The sequence below is a fragment of the Pan troglodytes genome, chromosome 20 (genome assembly GCF_028858775.2).
Source record: "Pan troglodytes isolate AG18354 chromosome 20, NHGRI_mPanTro3-v2.0_pri, whole genome shotgun sequence".
Classification (NCBI taxonomy): domain Eukaryota; kingdom Metazoa; phylum Chordata; class Mammalia; order Primates; family Hominidae; genus Pan; species Pan troglodytes.
Window position 1 is genome coordinate 5,623,560 of NC_072418.2, and position 19,018 is coordinate 5,642,577.

Here is a 19,018-nt window from a genome sequence, read left to right on the forward strand (position 1 = left end):
CCACTATGTAATTCCAGAACATTCCACCCCCTCCCCCCACAATATGGCTGGCCCTTCCATAGTACTCTACCAGTCTGGAGCCAGGTGCAGTGGCCTCTGTATGTTCTATGGACTTTGTCGGTGGGACTGTGTTTCCATTCACCTGTGTCTGGTGGTCTCTGTGTGTGTGGCTGGCTGTCTGCGTTAGCCTGGCTGGCTGTGTGGGTGACCAGCTCTTTGTCTAACTGTGGCTGTCTGTCTGTGTGATTCTCCTCCATTCTGACCCTTGATCTGGCTGATTGTCCAGCTGTCCGTCTGACCAAACGGCTGGCTGTCTTTCTGTTATCAATTCTCTCTGGCTGCATGTGTCTGACACTGGCCATGTAGGTCTCTGTGTCCCCTCTCCTGTGGCCCCCGCTCAGCCAGTCCTGTGACCCCATCACCCTCTGCCTCTTCTTCTCTTGGAGCAGGCTGTGCTTTCGTGAAGTTCTCCTCCCACACGGAGGCGCAGGCGGCCATCCACGCCTTGCATGGGAGCCAGACCATGCCGGTGAGTTGGAGCTGCCCTTGGCCGTGGGGGTGGGGGTGGGAAAGGGGTGAGGGGGACAGGGATGAAACAGGCCATATTCCTACCGTCGCTGTCATCCAGTAGCCCCTGGCTGTCCTTCAGAGGGGGCACAGGTGGAGAAAGAGGCGCAGTCCCTGGCTGTGGTCCCTGGAGTGGGTATACACGTGTGAGTGTGTGTAGATGTGGAGGTGAGTATGCAAGCGAAGTGTATGTGTGTGCATGGATGTATTACAAGTGTGTACTTGTGGGTGAGTGTGCATGTCTGGGTGTGAGTGTGCCCGAGACTGCATGCATGTGTGTGTGTGAGTGCGTGTTTGAGTGTGTCATTACTAGTAGGCGAGTGTTACGTGAGTGCTGTGTGCATGAGGGGTGTGCGTAAATATGTATGGATAAGTGTGCCATTGTGTGCTAGTGTAGAGATACTAGTGCATGTGCGTGTATGAGTGTACATGTGTGTTTCTATGTGTGTGAGCGTGTGTGTGAGTATGCCTGGGCCACGGGGGAGGAAGCGCATGTGTGTGCATCTGCAGGTGCATTTGTGGGCAGGTTTGTGTGTGTGTGTGTTTGTGTGTGTGCATGACTGTGAGTGTGTCAGTATTGTGGGTGACTGTGTACACGTTTGTGAGTATATGCAGGTCTGTGTGAGTATAGGTTGTGAGTGTGTGAGTGTGTATGTGTGTACATGTAAGGGTATCCTAAGGGGATGACACCTGGGTTGGATTTGCTGAGGCCAGGAGAGGCCCTGACAAGAAGAAAGGCTGGGAGGTGGCAACAGGTAGCCCAGAGGAGCCATAGAAGATGGGGCCGCAATGCGAGGCTGAGAAGCCTGGACTTTCTCCTAGGGCAGTGGGGAGCCACAGACGGTTTAGAGCAAGGGAGGAGACAGGCCAGGTCGGTTGCAAATATCCCTTTGGGGCTAATGTAGAGGATGGGCAGGGTGCAAGACTAGAGGCTGGGAGGCCAAGGAGGAGGCTAGGCCAAGGTCCAGCTGAGGGAGGAGGAGGCCTGAGCTGGGGCCAGGTGGACAGGGAGGAGGGCTGATCAGAAAACAGACATTAGGGTGAGAATGGATGGGGGGCCTGTTGACTCACTGGTTGAGGGAGGGGTGGGGATTGGGGACAGGTCCCAGGGTCTGCAGCAGTGAGAGGCTGGGGAGGACCAAGGAGGCACTGGGGACGGCCCTTCCCCTGAGGAAGGAGTCCCCAGGAGCCATTTTTCCTGCACACACATCTCCGAATCTGCTACAAGGAAGATGGGACCTGAGAGGAACAAGCCACCTCTCTCAGCTCTTAAAATCCAGGGGAGGGGCTTAGTTCAGCACAAGGGCAAGTGTTCCCAAGCTCAGAGATGTCCCAGGACAGGGCTGGTAGGCGTCTGGAGGAGTGAGTTCTCTATCGGAGGGGGCATGTCAGCGAAGACAGGGAGGCAACAGGGTGCATCCTGTGGGAGCCAGCTCACCAGGGAGGAGCTGGTCGAAGGGGAAGATATTTTCCTTCTTGAGCCCCAGAGTCGGGGTGTGGGCTGGTTTGTGAGGGGTGGGAATGGCCTCCTGGGCCCCTGGCCTCAGGCCTCTCTTTTATTTTTTTGAGACAGAGTCTCGCTCTGTCACCCAGGTTGGAGTGCAATGGGGCAATCTCAGCTCACTGCAATCTCCACCTCCCGAGTTCAAGGGATTCTTTTTCCTCAGCCTCCCAAGTAGCTGGGATTACAGGCACGCGCCACCACACCTGGCTAAATTTTGTATTTGTAGTAGAGACGGGGTTTCACCATGTTGGTCAGGCTGGTCTCGAACTCCTGACCTCAGGTGATCTGCCCACCTTGGCCTCCCAAAATGCTGGGATTACAGGCATGAGCCACTGTGCCCGGCCACCAGGCTTCTCTTGTTACCGATATCAGGACCTGTTGCAGCGTCCTGACTGCACAGACAGACACTCTCTGGCTCACCGCTGCTTCGACTGCCCAGGGCTGCCTGTTGGTGGATTTCAGCCCAGCCCTGTGGCACCTGGACAGCCATGGAGTGGGACGGCAGTCACATGGGTTTCTGTCTGTGCTCCAGCAAAGCAGGGCCCCCAGTCCCCACCAGTGGCTACTGTCCACTGTCCACTGGGTGGATGGGCCACAGGTTCATCTGCCTGCAAAGGGCACAAAAATCTGGGGCTGGAGCTGGGCGTGGTGGCTGTAATCCCAGCACTTTGGGAGGTCGAGGTGGGCGATCACTTGAGGTCAGGAGTTAGAGACCAGCCTGGCCAACATAGTGAAACCCCGTCTCTACTAAAAATAAAAAAAAAAATTAGCTGGGCGTGGTGGCGGGCGCCTGTAATCCCAGCTACTCAAGAGGCTGAGGCAGGAGAATCACTTGAACCTGGAAGGCAGAGATTGCAGTGAGCCGAGATCGCGCCATTGCACTCTAGCCTGGGCAACAAGAGCGAAACTCCGTCTCAAAACAAAACAAAAAAAATCCGGGTCTGAACTACCTGCTAGCTCCAGGGCATGGAGGTCAGAGTCAGGATCATCTACTTGTCCCGCCTTGTTCCTCTCCTGTGGCTGGAGTCTCACCTGTTCTCAGGTGTGGGTGAGAATTGGAGGCTCACCCATCTGTGCCCCAGTTGTTCCTCTCTGGAGATTGGAGTTTCAGGTGTGGGGTGACAACGGCAGGTTCGTCCACCTGAGCCCACTGTTTTCCTTCGGAAGCTGGTTTCTCACCTGTTCTCAGGTGAGCGGAAGTCATAGGTGCCTGCACCTGTGCCTCCCTGGTCTCCAGCGGTGGGATTCTCCATCTGTTTTGAGTGTGTGGCTGACAGTCAGGGCCCCCACCTGTGCCCCATCACAGCCTCCTAGGCCTGGGCGCTGCACCTGTGCAGATGCTGCTGGGCCCAGGATGCTGATCTCCACGCGGTCCTTGCTGTGGCCCCGGCTCCTGGGGTGGGGGCCCGTGGACATGGCTGACAGCCACTGGCATTACACCCGTCACCCAGGAGGCCTGAGCTAACATGAATCCAGGGACCCCAGAGTCCTGGCTACCTCCCAGCCCGTTTCCCTCCCTGCTCGCCGCTGCCCCTGCAGGGAGCCTCCTCCAGCCTGGTGGTCAAGTTCGCCGACACGGACAAGGAGCGGACGCTCCGGCGCATGCAGCAGATGGTGGGCCAGCTGGGCATCCTGACGCCATCCCTCACACTGCCCTTCAGCCCCTACAGTGCCTACGCCCAGGCTGTGAGTGACCCAGTGACAGCTTCGGGGCTCCGGCTCTGTCTCTCTCAGTCTCTGTCTACTCTGTCAGGGGCTCCTGCCTCTCCCTCCATCTCCCTGGCTCAGGGTCCTCTCCTGGCGTGGCTGAACCCCAACTCCAAATTGAGACCAAGCTCAGACCGAGCCCCTAAATCCAGAAGACTGAGCCCTAATCTCACATTAACACCCAATCTTGGACTGAGCCCCAGAACCTGGCTATGCCCCACATCTAAATTAGGCCCAATTCTGGCTGAACCTCCAAATCCAGACTGATCCCAAACTGAGACCTGACCTGATCAAGCTCCACCCTGGCTGAGACCTGATCCCAAGTTGAGCCCCAGCTCCTGACTGAACCCTGATCCCAGGCTGAGCCTCAATTTCTAGCTAAACCCTCATCCTAGATGGAGCCTTGATCTCAGTCTGAGCCTCACTTCCTAACTGAGCCTTGATCCTAGATTGAGCCTTAGTCCCAGGCTGAGCCGCACTTTCTAACTGAGCCCTGATCCTAGGCTGAGCCTTGATCCCAGGCTGAGCCCCAATTCCTGACTAGATTGAGCCCTGATCTCAGCCCGAGCCTCACTTCCTAACTGATACCTGCTCCCAGGCTGAGCCTTGATCCCAGTCTGAGCTCCAATTCTGATCTCAGCCTGAGCCAAGATACCCAGCCTGACCTCCTCATTAGTAACTGGGATACCAAGCCTCCCCTCATAAGCCATGATCTCAGGGCAGATATCACCCCAACTGTGACATGTCTTCACCCCCAGCTCATGCAACAGCAGACAACAGTCCTGTCCACCTCGGGCAGCTACCTGAGTCCCGGCGTGGCCTTCTCACCCTGTCACATCCAGCAGATAGGCGCCGTCAGCCTCAACGGGCTGCCTGCCACACCCATCGCTCCTGCCTCTGGTGAGCCTCCTCCAGGCACCCAAGGATAGGTGGGCAGGGCCGGAGCCAGAACCGGCCTCCCCATGACCCTCTTCCGCTCTGCAGGGCTGCACTCACCCCCGCTGCTGGGCACCACCGCCGTGCCTGGCCTCGTGGCTCCCATCACCAATGGCTTTGCAGGTGTCGTGCCCTTTCCAGGTGGGCACCCTGCCCTGGAAACCGTCTATGCCAATGGCCTTGTGCCCTACCCAGGTAAATTGGGGTCGTCCTCTGGGGCCTAGGAGAGTGGTGGGGAATAAAGATGGTGTTTCTGGAACAAGTATGAGTCCCTACGTCACAGTGCCCAGGGAACAGAAGGGCAGGAAAAAGGGTGTCTCCGCTGAGCAGATAAAAGCTGTGGACACAGGAAGGGAGGCCGTGGCAGGGTAATAACACATTAAAATGGTGCATCTGGATGTTTCTGAGCTTAAATTCCAGTTCAGTGACCCTGGATGGGCTCTTTATGTCCCTGAGCCTCAGTTTGCTCATCTGGAAAATGGGGCAGATAACATCAGTAGCCTCAGGGGGTTGCATTGACAATTTAATCTGTGTGCAAAAGGCTTCACACAGGGTCTCACTCTGTCGCCCAGGCTGCATTGCAGTGGCACAATCTTGGCTGACTGTAACCTCTGCTTCCCAGGTTCAAGTGATTCTCCTGCCTCAGCCTCCCAAGTAGCTGGGATTACAGGCGCATGCCACCATGCCCGGCTAATTTTTGTAGTTTTAGTAGAGATGGGGTTTCACCATGTTGGCCAGGCTCGTCTCGAACTCCTGACCTCAGGTGATTCACCTACTGCGCCCAGCCCATAAATCTTAATTATTCATCTGTGTCATTTGGGGAGATATCAATGCCTGGATTCATTCATTTATCCGTTCAATACAGAATGAATGACCCACTGATTTAGGCTGCACCTGCTTTCATGAAGCAGAGGTCCTTCCTTTCTCTATGCTACACCTACAATCTTAGGGCAAACATCTTCCAACATCTAATTTATGTGAAGTAAGTTATCTGTCTTTCCACCATGTAGGAGCATTTGTTTCTAACTTTTTATTTTTTTAATTATTTTTATTTATTTAGTTTTAGAGACAGTGTCTCACTGTGTCACTCAGGCTGGAGTGCAGTGGTGTCGTCGCAGCTCACTGCAGCCTCCATCTCTGGGGCTTAAGCAATCCTCCCACCTCAGCCTTCCTTGTAGCTGGGACTACAAGCATGTGCCATCATGCCCGGCTAATTTTTAAATTTTTGTACAGACGGGATCTTGCTATGTTGCCCGGGCTGGCCTCAAATTCATGGGCTCAAGCAATCCACCCACCTCGGCCTCCCAAAGTGCCGGGATTATAGGTGTGAGCCACTGCGACTGGCCTTAACATTTTATTTTGAAATGATTGGAGGTTCACAGGGAGTTACCAAAATACCACAGAGCAGTCCCAGGTACCCTTCACACAGCTTTCCTGATGCCAGCAGCTTATCTAATCATAGGTCACTGTCAAACCCAGGAAACTAACACTGGCACCATACAATTAATTCAACTCCAGACGGTATTCAAATTTCACCATTTATTTATTTAGCGACAGAGTCTCACTGTCGCCCAGGCTGGAGTGCAGTGGCGTGATCATAGCTCACTGCAGCCTTGAACTCTCGAACTCCTGGGCTGAAGCGATCCTCTCACCTCTCACCTCAGCCTCCCAAGTCACTGAGACTACAGGCACATGCCATTATGTTTGGCTAATTTTCGATTTTATTTTATTTTTTAAGAAATGAGGGTCTTGCTATGTTGCCCAAGCTGGTCTCAAACTCCTGGGCTCAAGCGATCCTCCTTCCTCGGCCTCCCAAAGTGTTGGGATCACAAGTGTGAGCCACCACACCCAGCTGATTTCACGACTTTTTGTATGCACTCTGTGCACGTGTGTGTGTGTGTGTGTGTGTGTGCAGGGGTGGTTAATTGCCATTTTGTCACAGATGCAGACTTGTGGATCTCCCACAGTGAAGATACAGAACTGCTTCTTGCCCACAAAGTGAACTCCTTCCTGCCACCCCTTTGAAGTCACAGTCACCACCACTATCCCCTGCCCTCCAGCACACTCTCCATTCGAGCAGAATTGTTTGGTTGAATTTTTCCCCAGAATCATCAGCTTTGGTGGCCTGGACAACTTCTTCCCTCCCCCTCCCCCTTTCCCTAGCGGTAGCAGGAAGGCTACGGCTAGATGGGGGAGCTACAGGGTGTCTGATGAGCAGACTCATGTGGAGAGGGAGACGGGGCAGGGGATGGGGGCAGGTGGTGATTTGAGGTGGAGGCTGAAGTCCTGGTGAATCCAGGGAGTAGAGAGGAGTGAAGGGTCCCCCTTGGGAGGCAACGGGGTCAGGATAGGGAGAGGGAGATGGGGACTATGGTGATCTCCCTGGAGTTCGACAAACCCGGATTCCAGTTCAGCTTCTGCCATTTGCTATCTGAGTGGCCCTGTGCAAGTGGCTTCGCCTTCCTCGGCCTCAGCTTCCTGGTCCTACAGAGGGTTTAGCACAGAGGAGAAGCTGGGTGGGGTGTTTGTTGCTGTCCTTCCGGCTCTTAAGGATCGGGGGTGGATGGAAGACTTCTGCTGCTCCCGCCCCACTCAGCCCCTCTGTCTGCCCGCAGCTCAGAGCCCGACTGTGGCCGAGACACTGCATCCTGCCTTCTCCGGAGTCCAGCAGTACACAGGTAGGAGGCAGCCCGCGTGTCCGCGCTGGGCCCTGGCCCCGCCCCCGCCTAGGGCCCCGCCCCCCAGGGCCCGCCCCGGACGTGTCGTTCTTCTGTGCCTAGCCGCGCCTCCTACCTCTGGCCCCGCCCCTCAGGGCCCACCCTGTGCCCCTTGTCCTGTATTCAACCCCGGGCCCTGTTACTGGTCCCACCCCACCACCACCTATACCCGCAAACAGGACCTTCCCTTGTCCTGTAAGGACAGCGCTTACCCATGGCCTTACCCTCTCATGGTCTGTGTTGGGGAGAGGGAATTCCCCTTGACCACGTCTCTAGCTCTGACCCAACCCCAGCTCTCGGCCCTGCCCCTTACCCTCCCTCCTGCAGCTCCTAGCCCCGCCCCTCACTTCCTGCCTTTACTCTGACCACGCCTCTCTGATAAAGCCCCGCCCCCACCTCGGGCTCTACTTCTTAAGGCCTGGCTGTGACCCCGCCCTCTGCTGCGGCCCCGCCCCTTAACTCACGGTCCTGCCCACATAGCCCTCCATCAAGTCACGGCCCCGCCCCACTCATGCCGTTCATCCCAGTCTTGCCCCCGCCCTCCACTGTGACCCCACCCCTCAAGCAATGGTCCCGCCCACTCTGGACTGTCCTGTAGCCTTGGCCCCGCCCTCTACTGTGGCCCAACCCCTATACCCCTCCCCTCACGCCATGGGGTCCGCCCCCACCCCCCCATCCCCGCCCCGTCTCGGTATTGGCCCTGCCCTCCACCATGGCCCCGCCCCTCAGGCAATATCCCCGCCCCATTTCGTCTGTGATCTTGGCCCCGCCCTCTGGCCTGGCCCCGCCCCCAAACCCTCCCCTCAAAGGCCATGATCACACCCGCTCCTGCCTTGGCCCCACCCTCTTATGGCCCCGCCCCCTCCCCGCCCAGCGGCCCAGGCCGCCCACGTGGCCTCACGCCCCTCCTCGCCCTGTGTCTCGCTCCGGTCTCCGCAGCCATGTACCCCACCGCGGCCATCACGCCCATCGCGCACAGCGTCCCCCAGCCGCCGCCCCTCCTGCAGCAGCAGCAGCGAGAAGGTGAGGCGGCCGTGACCTCCCCTGGGCGCCAGCCCCGCCCTCTGCCCGCCCTGTCCACCTGCAGGCTCCGTGCCTGGCCCGGGCCTCTGGGACCCGCGGGGCTGAGAGTGCGGCCTGGGGGCTGGACAGGCCAGAGTTGAGTCCCGGTGCAGCCGCTGACCCCTGGGAATCTCCCTCTCTGTTTCCTCCTCCGAAAAGAGACCCATGCTCGCCCCGACCCCGTAGGAATAGCAGTGACTTCCTACCAGCCCTCTCCAGAACCAAGAGTGATTCTCTGGATTTTTTGGAAAGGAAACCCTTTTTGAGGCTGGGGCATGGCACGATGAGGTATCAGGTAATGAGGCCTCCCCAGTAAAGCCAAGGCTGTCGAAGGAGGGAGGGATTCGATTCTGGAGTCTGACAGTCAGGGTTCAAATCCATACAGTTCTTGCCATGTGCGGTAGATCCCGCCTGTAATTACATAGTGTTTTGGGGGCCGAGGTGGGAGGATCACTTGAGCCCAGGAGTCCAAGACCAGCCTGGCTTAGCAAGACCCCATGTCTGCAAAAAAATTAAAAATTGGCCAGGTGTAGTGGTGTGCACCTGTAGTCCCAGCTACTCAGGAGGCTGGAGCAGGAGGATCACTGAGCCCAGGAGGTCAAGGCTTCAGTGAGCTACTGTCTCCCCACTGGACTCCAGCCTGGGTGAGAGAGCAAGACTCCATCTCAAAAAAAAAAAAAAAAAAAAAAAAAAAAAAAGGCCGGGCGCGGTGGCTCACGCCTGTAATCCCAGCACTTTGGGAGGCCAGGGCGGGCGGATCACAAGGTCAGGAGATCGAGACCATCCTGGCTAACACGGGGAAACCCTGTCTCTACTAAAAAATAGAAAAAATTAGCTGGGCGTGGTGGCGGGCGCCTGTGGTCCCAGCTACTCGGGAGGCTGAGGCAGGAGAATGGCGTGAACCCAGGAGGCGGAGCTTGCAGTGAGCCGAGATCGCACCACTGCACTCCAGCCTGGGCGTCAGAGCAAGACTCTGTCTCAAAAAAAAAAAAAAAAAAAAAAGAAAAGAAAAGAAAAGAAAAGAAAAAAATCCCAAGCTGGTAACAACCCAAGTGTTCATCAGCAGGTAAATGGATAAATAAATTAGGATGGAGCTGCATGATGGAACACTATACAGCAGTGAAAAAGGATAAGTAGCCAATACTCACAACAACATGGAGTAACTTCACAGGCAGAATATTGAGTGAAAGAAGCCAGATACAAAAGACTTCACTTAAATGAAGTTTTAAAACAGTAGGCCAATTGAGGTGGCTCATGCCTGTAATCCTAGCATTTTGGGAGGCTAAGGCAGGTGAATTGCCTGAGCTCAGGAGTTCAAGACCAGCCTGGCCAACATGGCGAAACCTTTTCTCTACTAAAAATTCAAAAAATTAGCCGAGCGTGGTGGTGTGTGCCTGTAATCCCAACTACTGGGGAAGCTAAGGCACAAGAATCGCTTAAACCCGGGAGGCAGAGTTTGTAGTGAGTCAAGATGATGCCACTTCACTCCAGTGCGGGTGATAGAGCAAGACTCTGTCTCAAAAAATAATAATAAAAATAAAAATTAAAAAAATATGGTCAGGTGCAGTGGCTCACACCTGTAACCCCAGCACTTTGGGAGACTGAGGTGGGCAGATCAACTGAGGTCAAGAGTTCAAGACCAGCCTGGCCAACATGGTGAAACCCCGTCTCTACTAAAAATACAACAATTAGCTAAGCATGGTGGCGTGTGTCTGTAATCCCAGCTATTGGGGAGGCTGAGGCAGGAGAATCTCTTGAACCAGGAGGCGGAGGTTGCAGTGAGCCAAGATTGCGCCACTGCACTCCAGCCTGGGCAACAGAGCAAGACTCCATCTCAAAAATAAATAAATTAATTAAATTAAAAAAATAAAAACAGGGGAAAGCTGGCTGGGTGCAGTGGCTCACGCCTGTAATCCAACACTTTGGGAGGCCAAGGCAGGAGGGTCACTTGAGCCCAGGAGGTCAAGGCCGCAGTGAGCCAAGATCATGCCACTGCACTGCAGCCTGGGCAACAGAGGGAGACCCGGTCTCAAAACAACAACAAACAACAACACCAAAATCAAAAATCTTTATCAGTGACATGTTAAGAGAAAAGAAAGATGGGAACGTAGTAGAAATGGTAGCACTGTTTTCTACATGTTACGTGGTTTAGAAATGCATGAGACTACAATAAATACTGTGCTTGGCCTTGGAGAAGACCTAGAATGTGCACGTGGAAACGGCATTGAAAGGGTTGTTGCATGTGACTGTGAAACGGTGGAGGGAGGGTTGTCTGAAATCAGACAGATAGCATGACCCCGGATGGGGAAGGTGCAGCTCACAGCACACTGGGGGAGCTGCGGGAGGGTGTGTGGCATGCAGCGTGTATTTTCTTCTGAAGGTCAGTGCAGCTGGATGCGGTTTTCAGTGGTCGCCCACAGTTTTGGTGGGGATGAAGCAGTGCACGAACAAATGCAAAATTCGGGTTATGCTCAAAATTGTTCAGTCACATTGGAACAGACTTACATTTCAAGAACAAGCATTGGCTGGGTGCAGTGGCTGACACCTGTAATCCCAGCACTTTGGGAGGTTGAGGCGGGCAGATTGCCTGAGGTTGGGAGTTCGAGACCAGCCTGGACAACATGGCGAAACCCTGTCTTTACTAAAAATACAAAAATTAGCCGGGCGTGGTGACGCATGCCTGTAATCCCAGCTACTCAGGAGGCTGAGGCAGGAGAATCTCTTGAACCTGGGAAGCAGAGGTTGCGATGAGCCAAGATCACGCCATTGCACTCCAGCCTGGGCAACAAAAGCAAAACTCCATCTCAAAACAAACAAACAAACAAACAAAAGAAAAGAAAACAAGCATTGGCCAGGTGCAGTGGCTGACACCTGTAATCCCAGCACTTTGGCAGGGCAAGGCAGAAGGATCGCTTGAGGCCAGGAGTTCAAAGACCAGCCTGGGCAACATAGTGAGACCCCATCTCTACAAAAAAATTAAAAGTTAGCCAGGCATGGTGGTGCGTGCCTGTGGTCCCAGCTACTTGGGAGGCCAAAGTGGGGGGATTGCTTGAATCTAGGAGTTAGAGGCTACAGTGAGCTATGATTGTGCCACTGCAATCCAGCCTGGGTAACAAAGAGACCCTGTCCCTTAAAAAAAAAAAATCCATTGCTGGCAAGGGCAGGGATTCCTCTTGTTGTGGGGTGGGAATGGAAGAAGGTCATTTTTAGGTTTGGGATTAGCAGCAGATTTGAGGGACTGTTTAAGGCTTCAGATGAACAAGGTTTTAAATGCTATTGTTATTTATAGTTTTTATATTAGCCATCCATCAGAGATTTGGAGAGGGGACAATTTAGAGGATTATTTGTAACTTAAAAATAATTATTTATGGTTGGTATATTATGTTGTAGTTTAATTATCTGTAGTTTTAGGATATCTGGGACTGGGGACCAGAGAATTATCTTTTTATTTCACCTGATTTTGTTTCTGCATCATCTGAGTTTTGAAAATTATCCAAGGTCTGGGGAGTTATCCCTAGCTGGGGTTTGAGAAAGGGAAATTAAAAAAAATTTTTTTTTGGCTAGACGCAGTGGCTCACCCCTGTAATCCCAGCACCTTGGGAGTCTGAGGAAGGAGGATCGGTTGAGCCCAGGAGTTCCAGATTAGCCTGGGCAACATAGCGAAACCTCTACAAAAATTAGCCAGGCTGGGTGCAGTGGCTCACGCCTGCAATCCCAGCACTTTGGGAGGCCAAGGCGGGCAGATCACTTGAGGTCAGGAGTTCGAGCCCAGCCTGGCCAACATGGTGAAACCCCATCTGTACTAAAAATACAAAAATTATCCCGGCTTGGTGGTGGGCACCTGTAGTCCCAGCTACTTGGGAGGCTGAGGCAGGAGAATTGCTTGAATCCAGGAGGCAGAGGTTGCAGTGAGCCGAGATCGCGCCACTGCACTCCAGCCTGGGTGACAGAGCGAGACTCCATCTCAAAAAAAAAAAAAAAAAAAAAAAAAATTAACAACGCATGGTGGCTGAACACCAGAGTTTTACAAATGAGTTTTATTTTAGAGACATTATTATTATTATTATTGCAAAGATATTACCAAGTTTCCTTATTCTCCACACCCAGCTCATCTGACTTTTGTAAATGATCCAGAGTTTGAAGTTTAGGGAGGGATTTTCTGGAGGGTGGCCTTCCTCGGGGTTTTCAGGTATCTGGGGTCAGAGATTGAGGGTTGATCTGGGCTTTGGGGAGCAGGGGATCCCCTGGGTCTTGTCAGTTATCTGGAGTCTGAGGACCATTTTGGTTCGGAGTAGCCCCGTGTGAGATCGTACGGTGCAGGCAAGGGGTGGGTGTGTCCCGTCTCCCTCCCCAGCCCGTGGCCAGGCCCCTTCTTTCTGGGTGTCTGAGGCACCCCTCTCCCGACAGCTGGAGAAGCCAGATGCGGGCTCCAGACCTGTGCCCCTCCCCCAGGGGGGTTCGCCTCCTCTCCTTGGGGGCTTTATGTCTTTCTCTCCCCCACCTGCAGGTCCCGAGGGCTGTAACCTGTTTATCTACCACCTCCCCCAGGAGTTTGGAGACACGGAGCTGACGCAGATGTTCCTACCCTTCGGCAATATCATTTCCTCCAAGGTGTTTATGGATCGAGCTACCAACCAGAGCAAGTGTTTCGGTGAGTGGCCGCCCGCCGACGCCACCCCTCCCCATCCACCTCCCTCGCCTGCCCCCTGACAGGGAATGGGAGGGTTTTGGTCAGCCTTGGGACAGGGCTGTGCTGAAATAATCACAATCAGAACCAGCCTGTGGCCGGGCACAGTGGATCACGCCTGTGATCCCAGCACTTTGTTTGTTTTGGTTTTGGTTTCTTTTTTTTTTTTTTTTTTGAGACAGAGTCTCGCTCTGTCCCCCAGGCTGGAGTGCAGTGGCACAATCTCGGCTCACTGCAACCTCCGCCTCCCGGGTTCATGCCATTCTCCTGCCTCAGCCTCCTAAGTAGCTGGGACTACAGGCGCCCACCACCACACCCAGCTAATTTTTTTTTTTTTTTTTTTTTTTTGTATTTTTAAGTAGAGACAGGGTTTCACAGTGTTAGCCAGGAAGGTCTCCATCTCCTGACCTCGTGATCTGCCTGCCTCGGCCTCCCAAACTGCTGGGATTACAGGCGTGATCCACCGCGCCTGGCCAATCCCAGCACTTTGAGAGGCTGAGGTGGGCGGATTGCTTGAGTCCAGGAGTTCAAGACCAGCCTGGGCAACATAATGAGACCCCGTGTTTACAAAAGACAACCTTTTTAATTAGCTGAGCTTAGTGGCGTGTGCCTGTAGTCCCAGCTACTCAGGAGGCTGAGGTGTGAGGACCACTTGAACCCAGGAGTTCAAAACCAGCCTGGGCAACATAGCAAGACCCCATTTCTACAAAAAATACAAAAAAAAAAAAATTAGCCAGGCTTGGTGGTGCACACTGGTAGTCTCAGCTACTTGGGAGATGGAGGTGGGACGATCCCTTGAGTCCGTGAGGTTGAGGCTGCAGTGATCTATGATCACACCACTGCATTCCAGCCCAGACAACACAGCAAGACCCTGTCTCATACAAAAAAACAAAAACGGCCAGGCGTGGTGGCTCACGCCTGTAGTCCCAGAACTTTGGGAGGCTGAGGTGGGCGGATCACGAGGTCAGAAGATCGAGACATCCTGGCTAACACAGTGAAACCCCATCTCTACTAAAAATACAAAAAAATTAGCCAGGCATGGTGGTGGGCGCCTGTAATCCCAGCTACTTAGGAGATTGCAGCAGGAGAATCACTAGAACCCAGGAGGTGGAGGTGGAGGTTGCAGTGAGCCGAGATCGTGCCATTGTACTCCAGCCTGGGCAATAAAGCAAGACTCCGACTCAAAAAAAAAAAAAAAAAAAAGAACTGAGGCCTGAATGAGGAGCACCAGGCATGGGAAATCTGGGGGAAGAGTGTCCCAGGCAGAGGGAACAGCCCATGCAAAGACCCCGAGGCAGGACCGCGCCTGACATGTTGGAGGAGCAGTGAGGAGGCCCATGTGGCTGGAGCAGAGTGAGGAGGGGGAGAGAGGGAGGAGGGAGAACATGGAGAGGGGACAGGGGAGGGTGACCAGGGCCTTGTGAGCCTCAGGGAGGACTTCCTTGTACCCAAAGACAGAGGACATTAAGGCTCTGAAAAGGGCTGCAATTTGTCCAAAGTCACACAGCAGGAAAGAGGTAGAAGAACCTGGAGTAGAACCAGACTCTTTTTTTTGTTTTGTTTTTTGGCTTTTTTTGAGGCAGAGCTTCACTCTTGTTGCCCAGGCTGGAGTGCAATTGCACGATCTCAGCTCACCGCAATCTCCGCCTCTCGGGTTCAAGTGATTCTCCTGACTCAGCATCCCGAGTAGCTGGGATTACAGGCACCCGCCATCACGTCTGGCAAATTTTTGTATTTTTAGTAGAAATGGGGTTTCACCATGTTGGCCAGGCTGGTCCCAAACTCCCGACCTCAGGTGATCCACCCGCCTCGGCCTCCCAAAGTGCTGGAATTACAGACGTGAGCCACCACACCCGGCCAAAGACCAGACTCTTAACCTCACACTGTCCTGTTTAAAGGGTCAGCCCTTGACTTTGTTTTTTTTTTTTTTTTTGAAATGGAGTCTTGTGCCATCAGTGCGATCTCGGCTCACTGCAAGCTCCATCTCCCAGGCTCAAGCGATTCTCCTGCCTCAGCCTCCTGAGTAGCTGGGATTACAGGTGGACACTACCATGCGTAGCTAATTTTTGTATTTTTAGTAGAGACGGGGTTTGACCATGTTGGCCAGGCTGGTCTCAAACTCCTGACCTCAGGTGATCTGCCCGTCTTGGCCTCCCAAGGTGCTGGGATTACAGGCATGAGCCACCACGCCTGGCCATGGGGTGGAATATTTCTGATGGCCTCTGGACAGAGACTGGAGCAGAGGTACTGACAGAGATGGAGAGAAAGAGACAGAGATGAGACAGAAGGAGAGGGAGAGGAAGAAAAGACTCAAGATAGAGAACAAGAGAAAGAGGCGGGGGGGAGAGAAACAGAGACAGTTAGCTGGGCATGGTGGTATGGGCCTGTGGTCCCAGCTACTCAGGAGGCTGAGGCAGGAGCATCTCTTGAGCCAAGGAGGTCGAGGCTGCAGTGAGCTGAGATTGCGCCACTGCACTCCAGCCTGGGTGACAGAGTGAGATCCTGTCCCCTCTCCCTTCTGCAAAAAAAAGAGAGAGACAAGGTTGTGGACACACAGTCAGCTGGAGACACAGATCCTGGCTGGACAGAGGGCTTGGAAGGAGGCAGGCATCCTCCTGAGGGAAGGTGGGGAGAAGGTGGCCCTCCAGGACCCTCGGAAGCCCCACCTGGCCCCTATACCAGCTGGGAAGTCTCAGCACAGCCGACCCCAAGATAAAGAGTGAGTGCCCCGTCCTCAGAGGTATACAAGTCCAGAGGTGTCAGAACAAAGCCAGGGCTGCTGTGTGTCCTCCACCACAAACACCCTGGCCTGTGCAGGTGTGCACGCAGGCCTGCTCAGGACCCCGTGAGCCGGGAAGCCAGGGCCACAGCATAGGAACAAGCCGAGGACACCCGCAGCGCCAACCACGGAGGTCCACCCTGGTTTCTGCAGGCTTCGTGAGCTTTGATAACCCGGCCAGCGCCCAGGCAGCCATCCAGGCCATGAACGGCTTCCAGATCGGCATGAAGAGGCTCAAAGTCCAGCTGAAGCGGCCCAAAGACCCGGGACACCCCTACTGACCGCGCCCACAGCCGCCCTGAGGCTGTAGGCATGGCCCAGGTGAGCCGCCAGGCGGCCCCACCCCCGCCCAAGCCCCCCCGTCTTGTCTGAAACCCCCTCCCGCGGCCCACTTCATGCTCCAAACCCTCCCCAGGTGGGGTGATGCTTCGAGAGGCTACAAGAAACCTCCGGGTTGGGTTGGCGGGGACAGAGCTGGATGTAGACACCCCCAATCCCCCTGTGGTTGGGGCTGGAGCAGAGGGTGGGAGTGGGGTAGGGATTGAGGTGAGCCAGGGCCCAGTGAGGTCGGTTAGGGAATCCTTCCCGGAGAAGGCTTTGAGGGCTGAATAGAAGTTCACCTGAGAGGCCAGGTTTGCTCTGGGGGTGGGGGTGCGGTGGGGAGGGGGTTCTGTCCTGTCCTATGAGTCTGTTTTCCCTGCTGAAAACCCAACACCAGACGGAAATGCCAAGTGCCCACCCCAGACCCCAAACCCTAAGGTTGGACCCCAACTCGGAACCAGGAGTGGAGCGTGGAAGGTGGGGACAGTGCTCAGGGCCCAGTCCAGTTGGCACTGACAGCTTCCAGTGTCCCCGCTCCATTTCCACTAGTTCCCCTGGGACAAGCGGCCCCTCACTGGGTGTCATTCCTACCCAATGAGTTGATGGAAAAGTGGGATTCGTGCCCCACCCACCATCATGCAAGAAAAACAAGCAAAACGAAACCCAGACTGTAGTTTGCCATCAGGGCAAACCACTTTCTCAACATTTTTTTGTGGGGGGATGAACAGTAAACCTTGTGGGGCCACTGTGGAAACTTAACCGTGGGTCTCAAACCTTGATGAGCCTCATCTGTAAAATGGGTTCAAGAAAGTCATCTCCCCAGAGACGGCGGAAACGGTCCACCTAGGGAACAGAGTGGGGCATCTTTTCGCAGCCGAGCCCAGAACCCACCACCTAAAGAGTTCTGGATGATTCGTTGTGATTTTTTTTTTTTTTTTAAATCACCATCGCTGTCGTCATCAAAGAGTCTCGCCTAGGGCCTGGCACAGAGTAGACGCTCAGTTAGAAGCTGTCTGGCCTTTTCACCTTCTCCCGGGTCAGCACACACAGATTTGGGAGTATTTACCTGCACAGAATGCACCTTCAGGAACTGCCAACCAGAAGCAAAATCCAAAGCTGCTCTCTGCGATCCCTTCACTTTTAACTCTCAGTCTGCACTTTTTTTTTTTTTTAACTGAGCATCTATTATGTGCTAGGCACTGTCCCAGTGCTCGGGGACGCAGCTGTGAATGAACAGAAACGGGGGATGGAGGACAGGAGAGAAACCCCCTTCACGGGCCTTAGATGGCAGGGGGTGGAGAAGGAGAGACAGAAAATAAACAGAAATATCTGTCCCCAGCTGCCAGAGGAGGAGGAAACGGGCTTGGTGATGGTGACATTAAGTTCTTTGAAAGCTGGGTTTGTTGGCCTCTGAACTCTGGCCTTTGTGGGATCTGTTCTTTTGGAAAAGATGGGAGCCCCTGTGTTCCTAGATCCCAGCCTGGCCAGGTGGAGTAGGGTGGGGAGGTGGTGTCCACCTGTGTGGCCCCGTTCTCACTCCCTAACGCCCGTCCCTTCTCCCCCAGGTGAGGGGCCTTCCCATCCCAGGAGGGTTTTCTGCTTCCAACCGATCCAGGACTTTCCCATAAATTCCAACCGTTCTTTGGACACCAGCCCTTTCCTCCCCTCTTCTCCCCTTGCCCTGCCCCTCTACTGGAGGCCACCTGGAGTGGCGAGGGGCCTTTGGGGTCTGTCCTGGGGCAGGGGCGGGGGGGGGGGAGGCTCCTGAATCGGGGACAGAAGTGTTCACACGCCCCCTGCTTTGGGAAACGCTCTCGCTTCTTCCCCACAAAACTTGGTGACTTCCCCAAACTAAATCACACCTTTTCCTATATATATATATATGCATATATATATAGATCTATAGACAGTATATATATATTTTGAGTACGGATCATGGGACCAAACTTTTCCGACTTCCTTCCATCCGAGTAGAGTGACCCTGGGCCGGTCACTCAGCGGGGACACAGGAAGGGCTGAGGTTGGCGGGACCCCGGGCAACACGTATCAGGTGCCCCACCCCCACCCCCACCACCTCCTGGCTGGCACATCCCACCAGGAACCCGCCAATACAATATACCTCCAGGACTTTTGGCACCCCCCCACCACCAATTCTCCAGGGCCGTTGGGCTCTGCCAGCTTCAGTGTCCCTGGTCCCAGCTGCAGCCTCCAGACCCCACCTCGCCCCTTCATCCCAGAGCCCTGCCCTCCCGGATGGATATAGGTACAACAGAGACGCTCTGGCCTGCCTCAGCCCTTCTCTGCTCCCCTGCCCGAGTCATAGCCTTACTCATGTGACCAATAGCCCTTAGCTTTCCGTCGGAGGGGGGGCGGACAGGGTTGGGGGGAGCCCCCCTGCCCCTCACCACCCCCTCCCAAGGCCAGGCAGCCATCATCCCTGCCTTCGAATCACCAGCCTCGAATTTAAGGTCTTGTAACCAGGATTGCCAAGCGTAGTGGAAGACCCTACCCGGACCGGCCAAGCACCCCTTTAACTGGAGATGAACTTGATAATGACCTTCATACCTCTACAGAGATTTTTTTTCTTTTTTTCCGGTCTTTCTGAGCAGGTACAAAGAAGAAAAGAGAAGAAAAAGATGGGGGGAAAAATCAAACCACAGTGGATTTTTGTTTCCTAGTTGGGAGTGGGGTGGGGCGGGGGGTCTTTGTGGGGATGCCTCTGTACAGCTGCCCAATCC

At 54.3% G+C, this 19,018-nt stretch overlaps 1 protein-coding gene across 8 annotated transcripts in view; it reads left to right on the forward strand.

Moving 5' to 3' along the window:
* CELF5 (CUGBP Elav-like family member 5) overlaps positions 1-18,132 on the forward strand; it is a 71,887-nt gene extending 53,755 nt beyond the window's left edge. For 4 of the 8 annotated variants that reach the window (XM_016937032.4, XM_016937033.4, XM_024351915.3 and 1 more), the window contains 9 exons: positions 450-529; positions 3,611-3,757; positions 4,537-4,678; positions 4,763-4,909; positions 7,330-7,392; positions 8,371-8,454; positions 13,001-13,144; positions 16,113-16,280; positions 17,846-17,933. In XM_016937032.4, coding sequence (XP_016792521.1) covers positions 450-529; positions 3,611-3,757; positions 4,537-4,678; positions 4,763-4,909; positions 7,330-7,392; positions 8,371-8,454; positions 13,001-13,144; positions 16,113-16,240 — 935 coding nt within the window. In that variant the 3' untranslated portion in view covers positions 16,241-16,280; positions 17,846-17,933. The other 4 variants (XR_001711971.4, XM_016937034.2, XM_016937035.3 and 1 more) reach the window with 4 other exon arrangements.
* Positions 18,133-19,018: the final 886 nt, after the last annotated feature.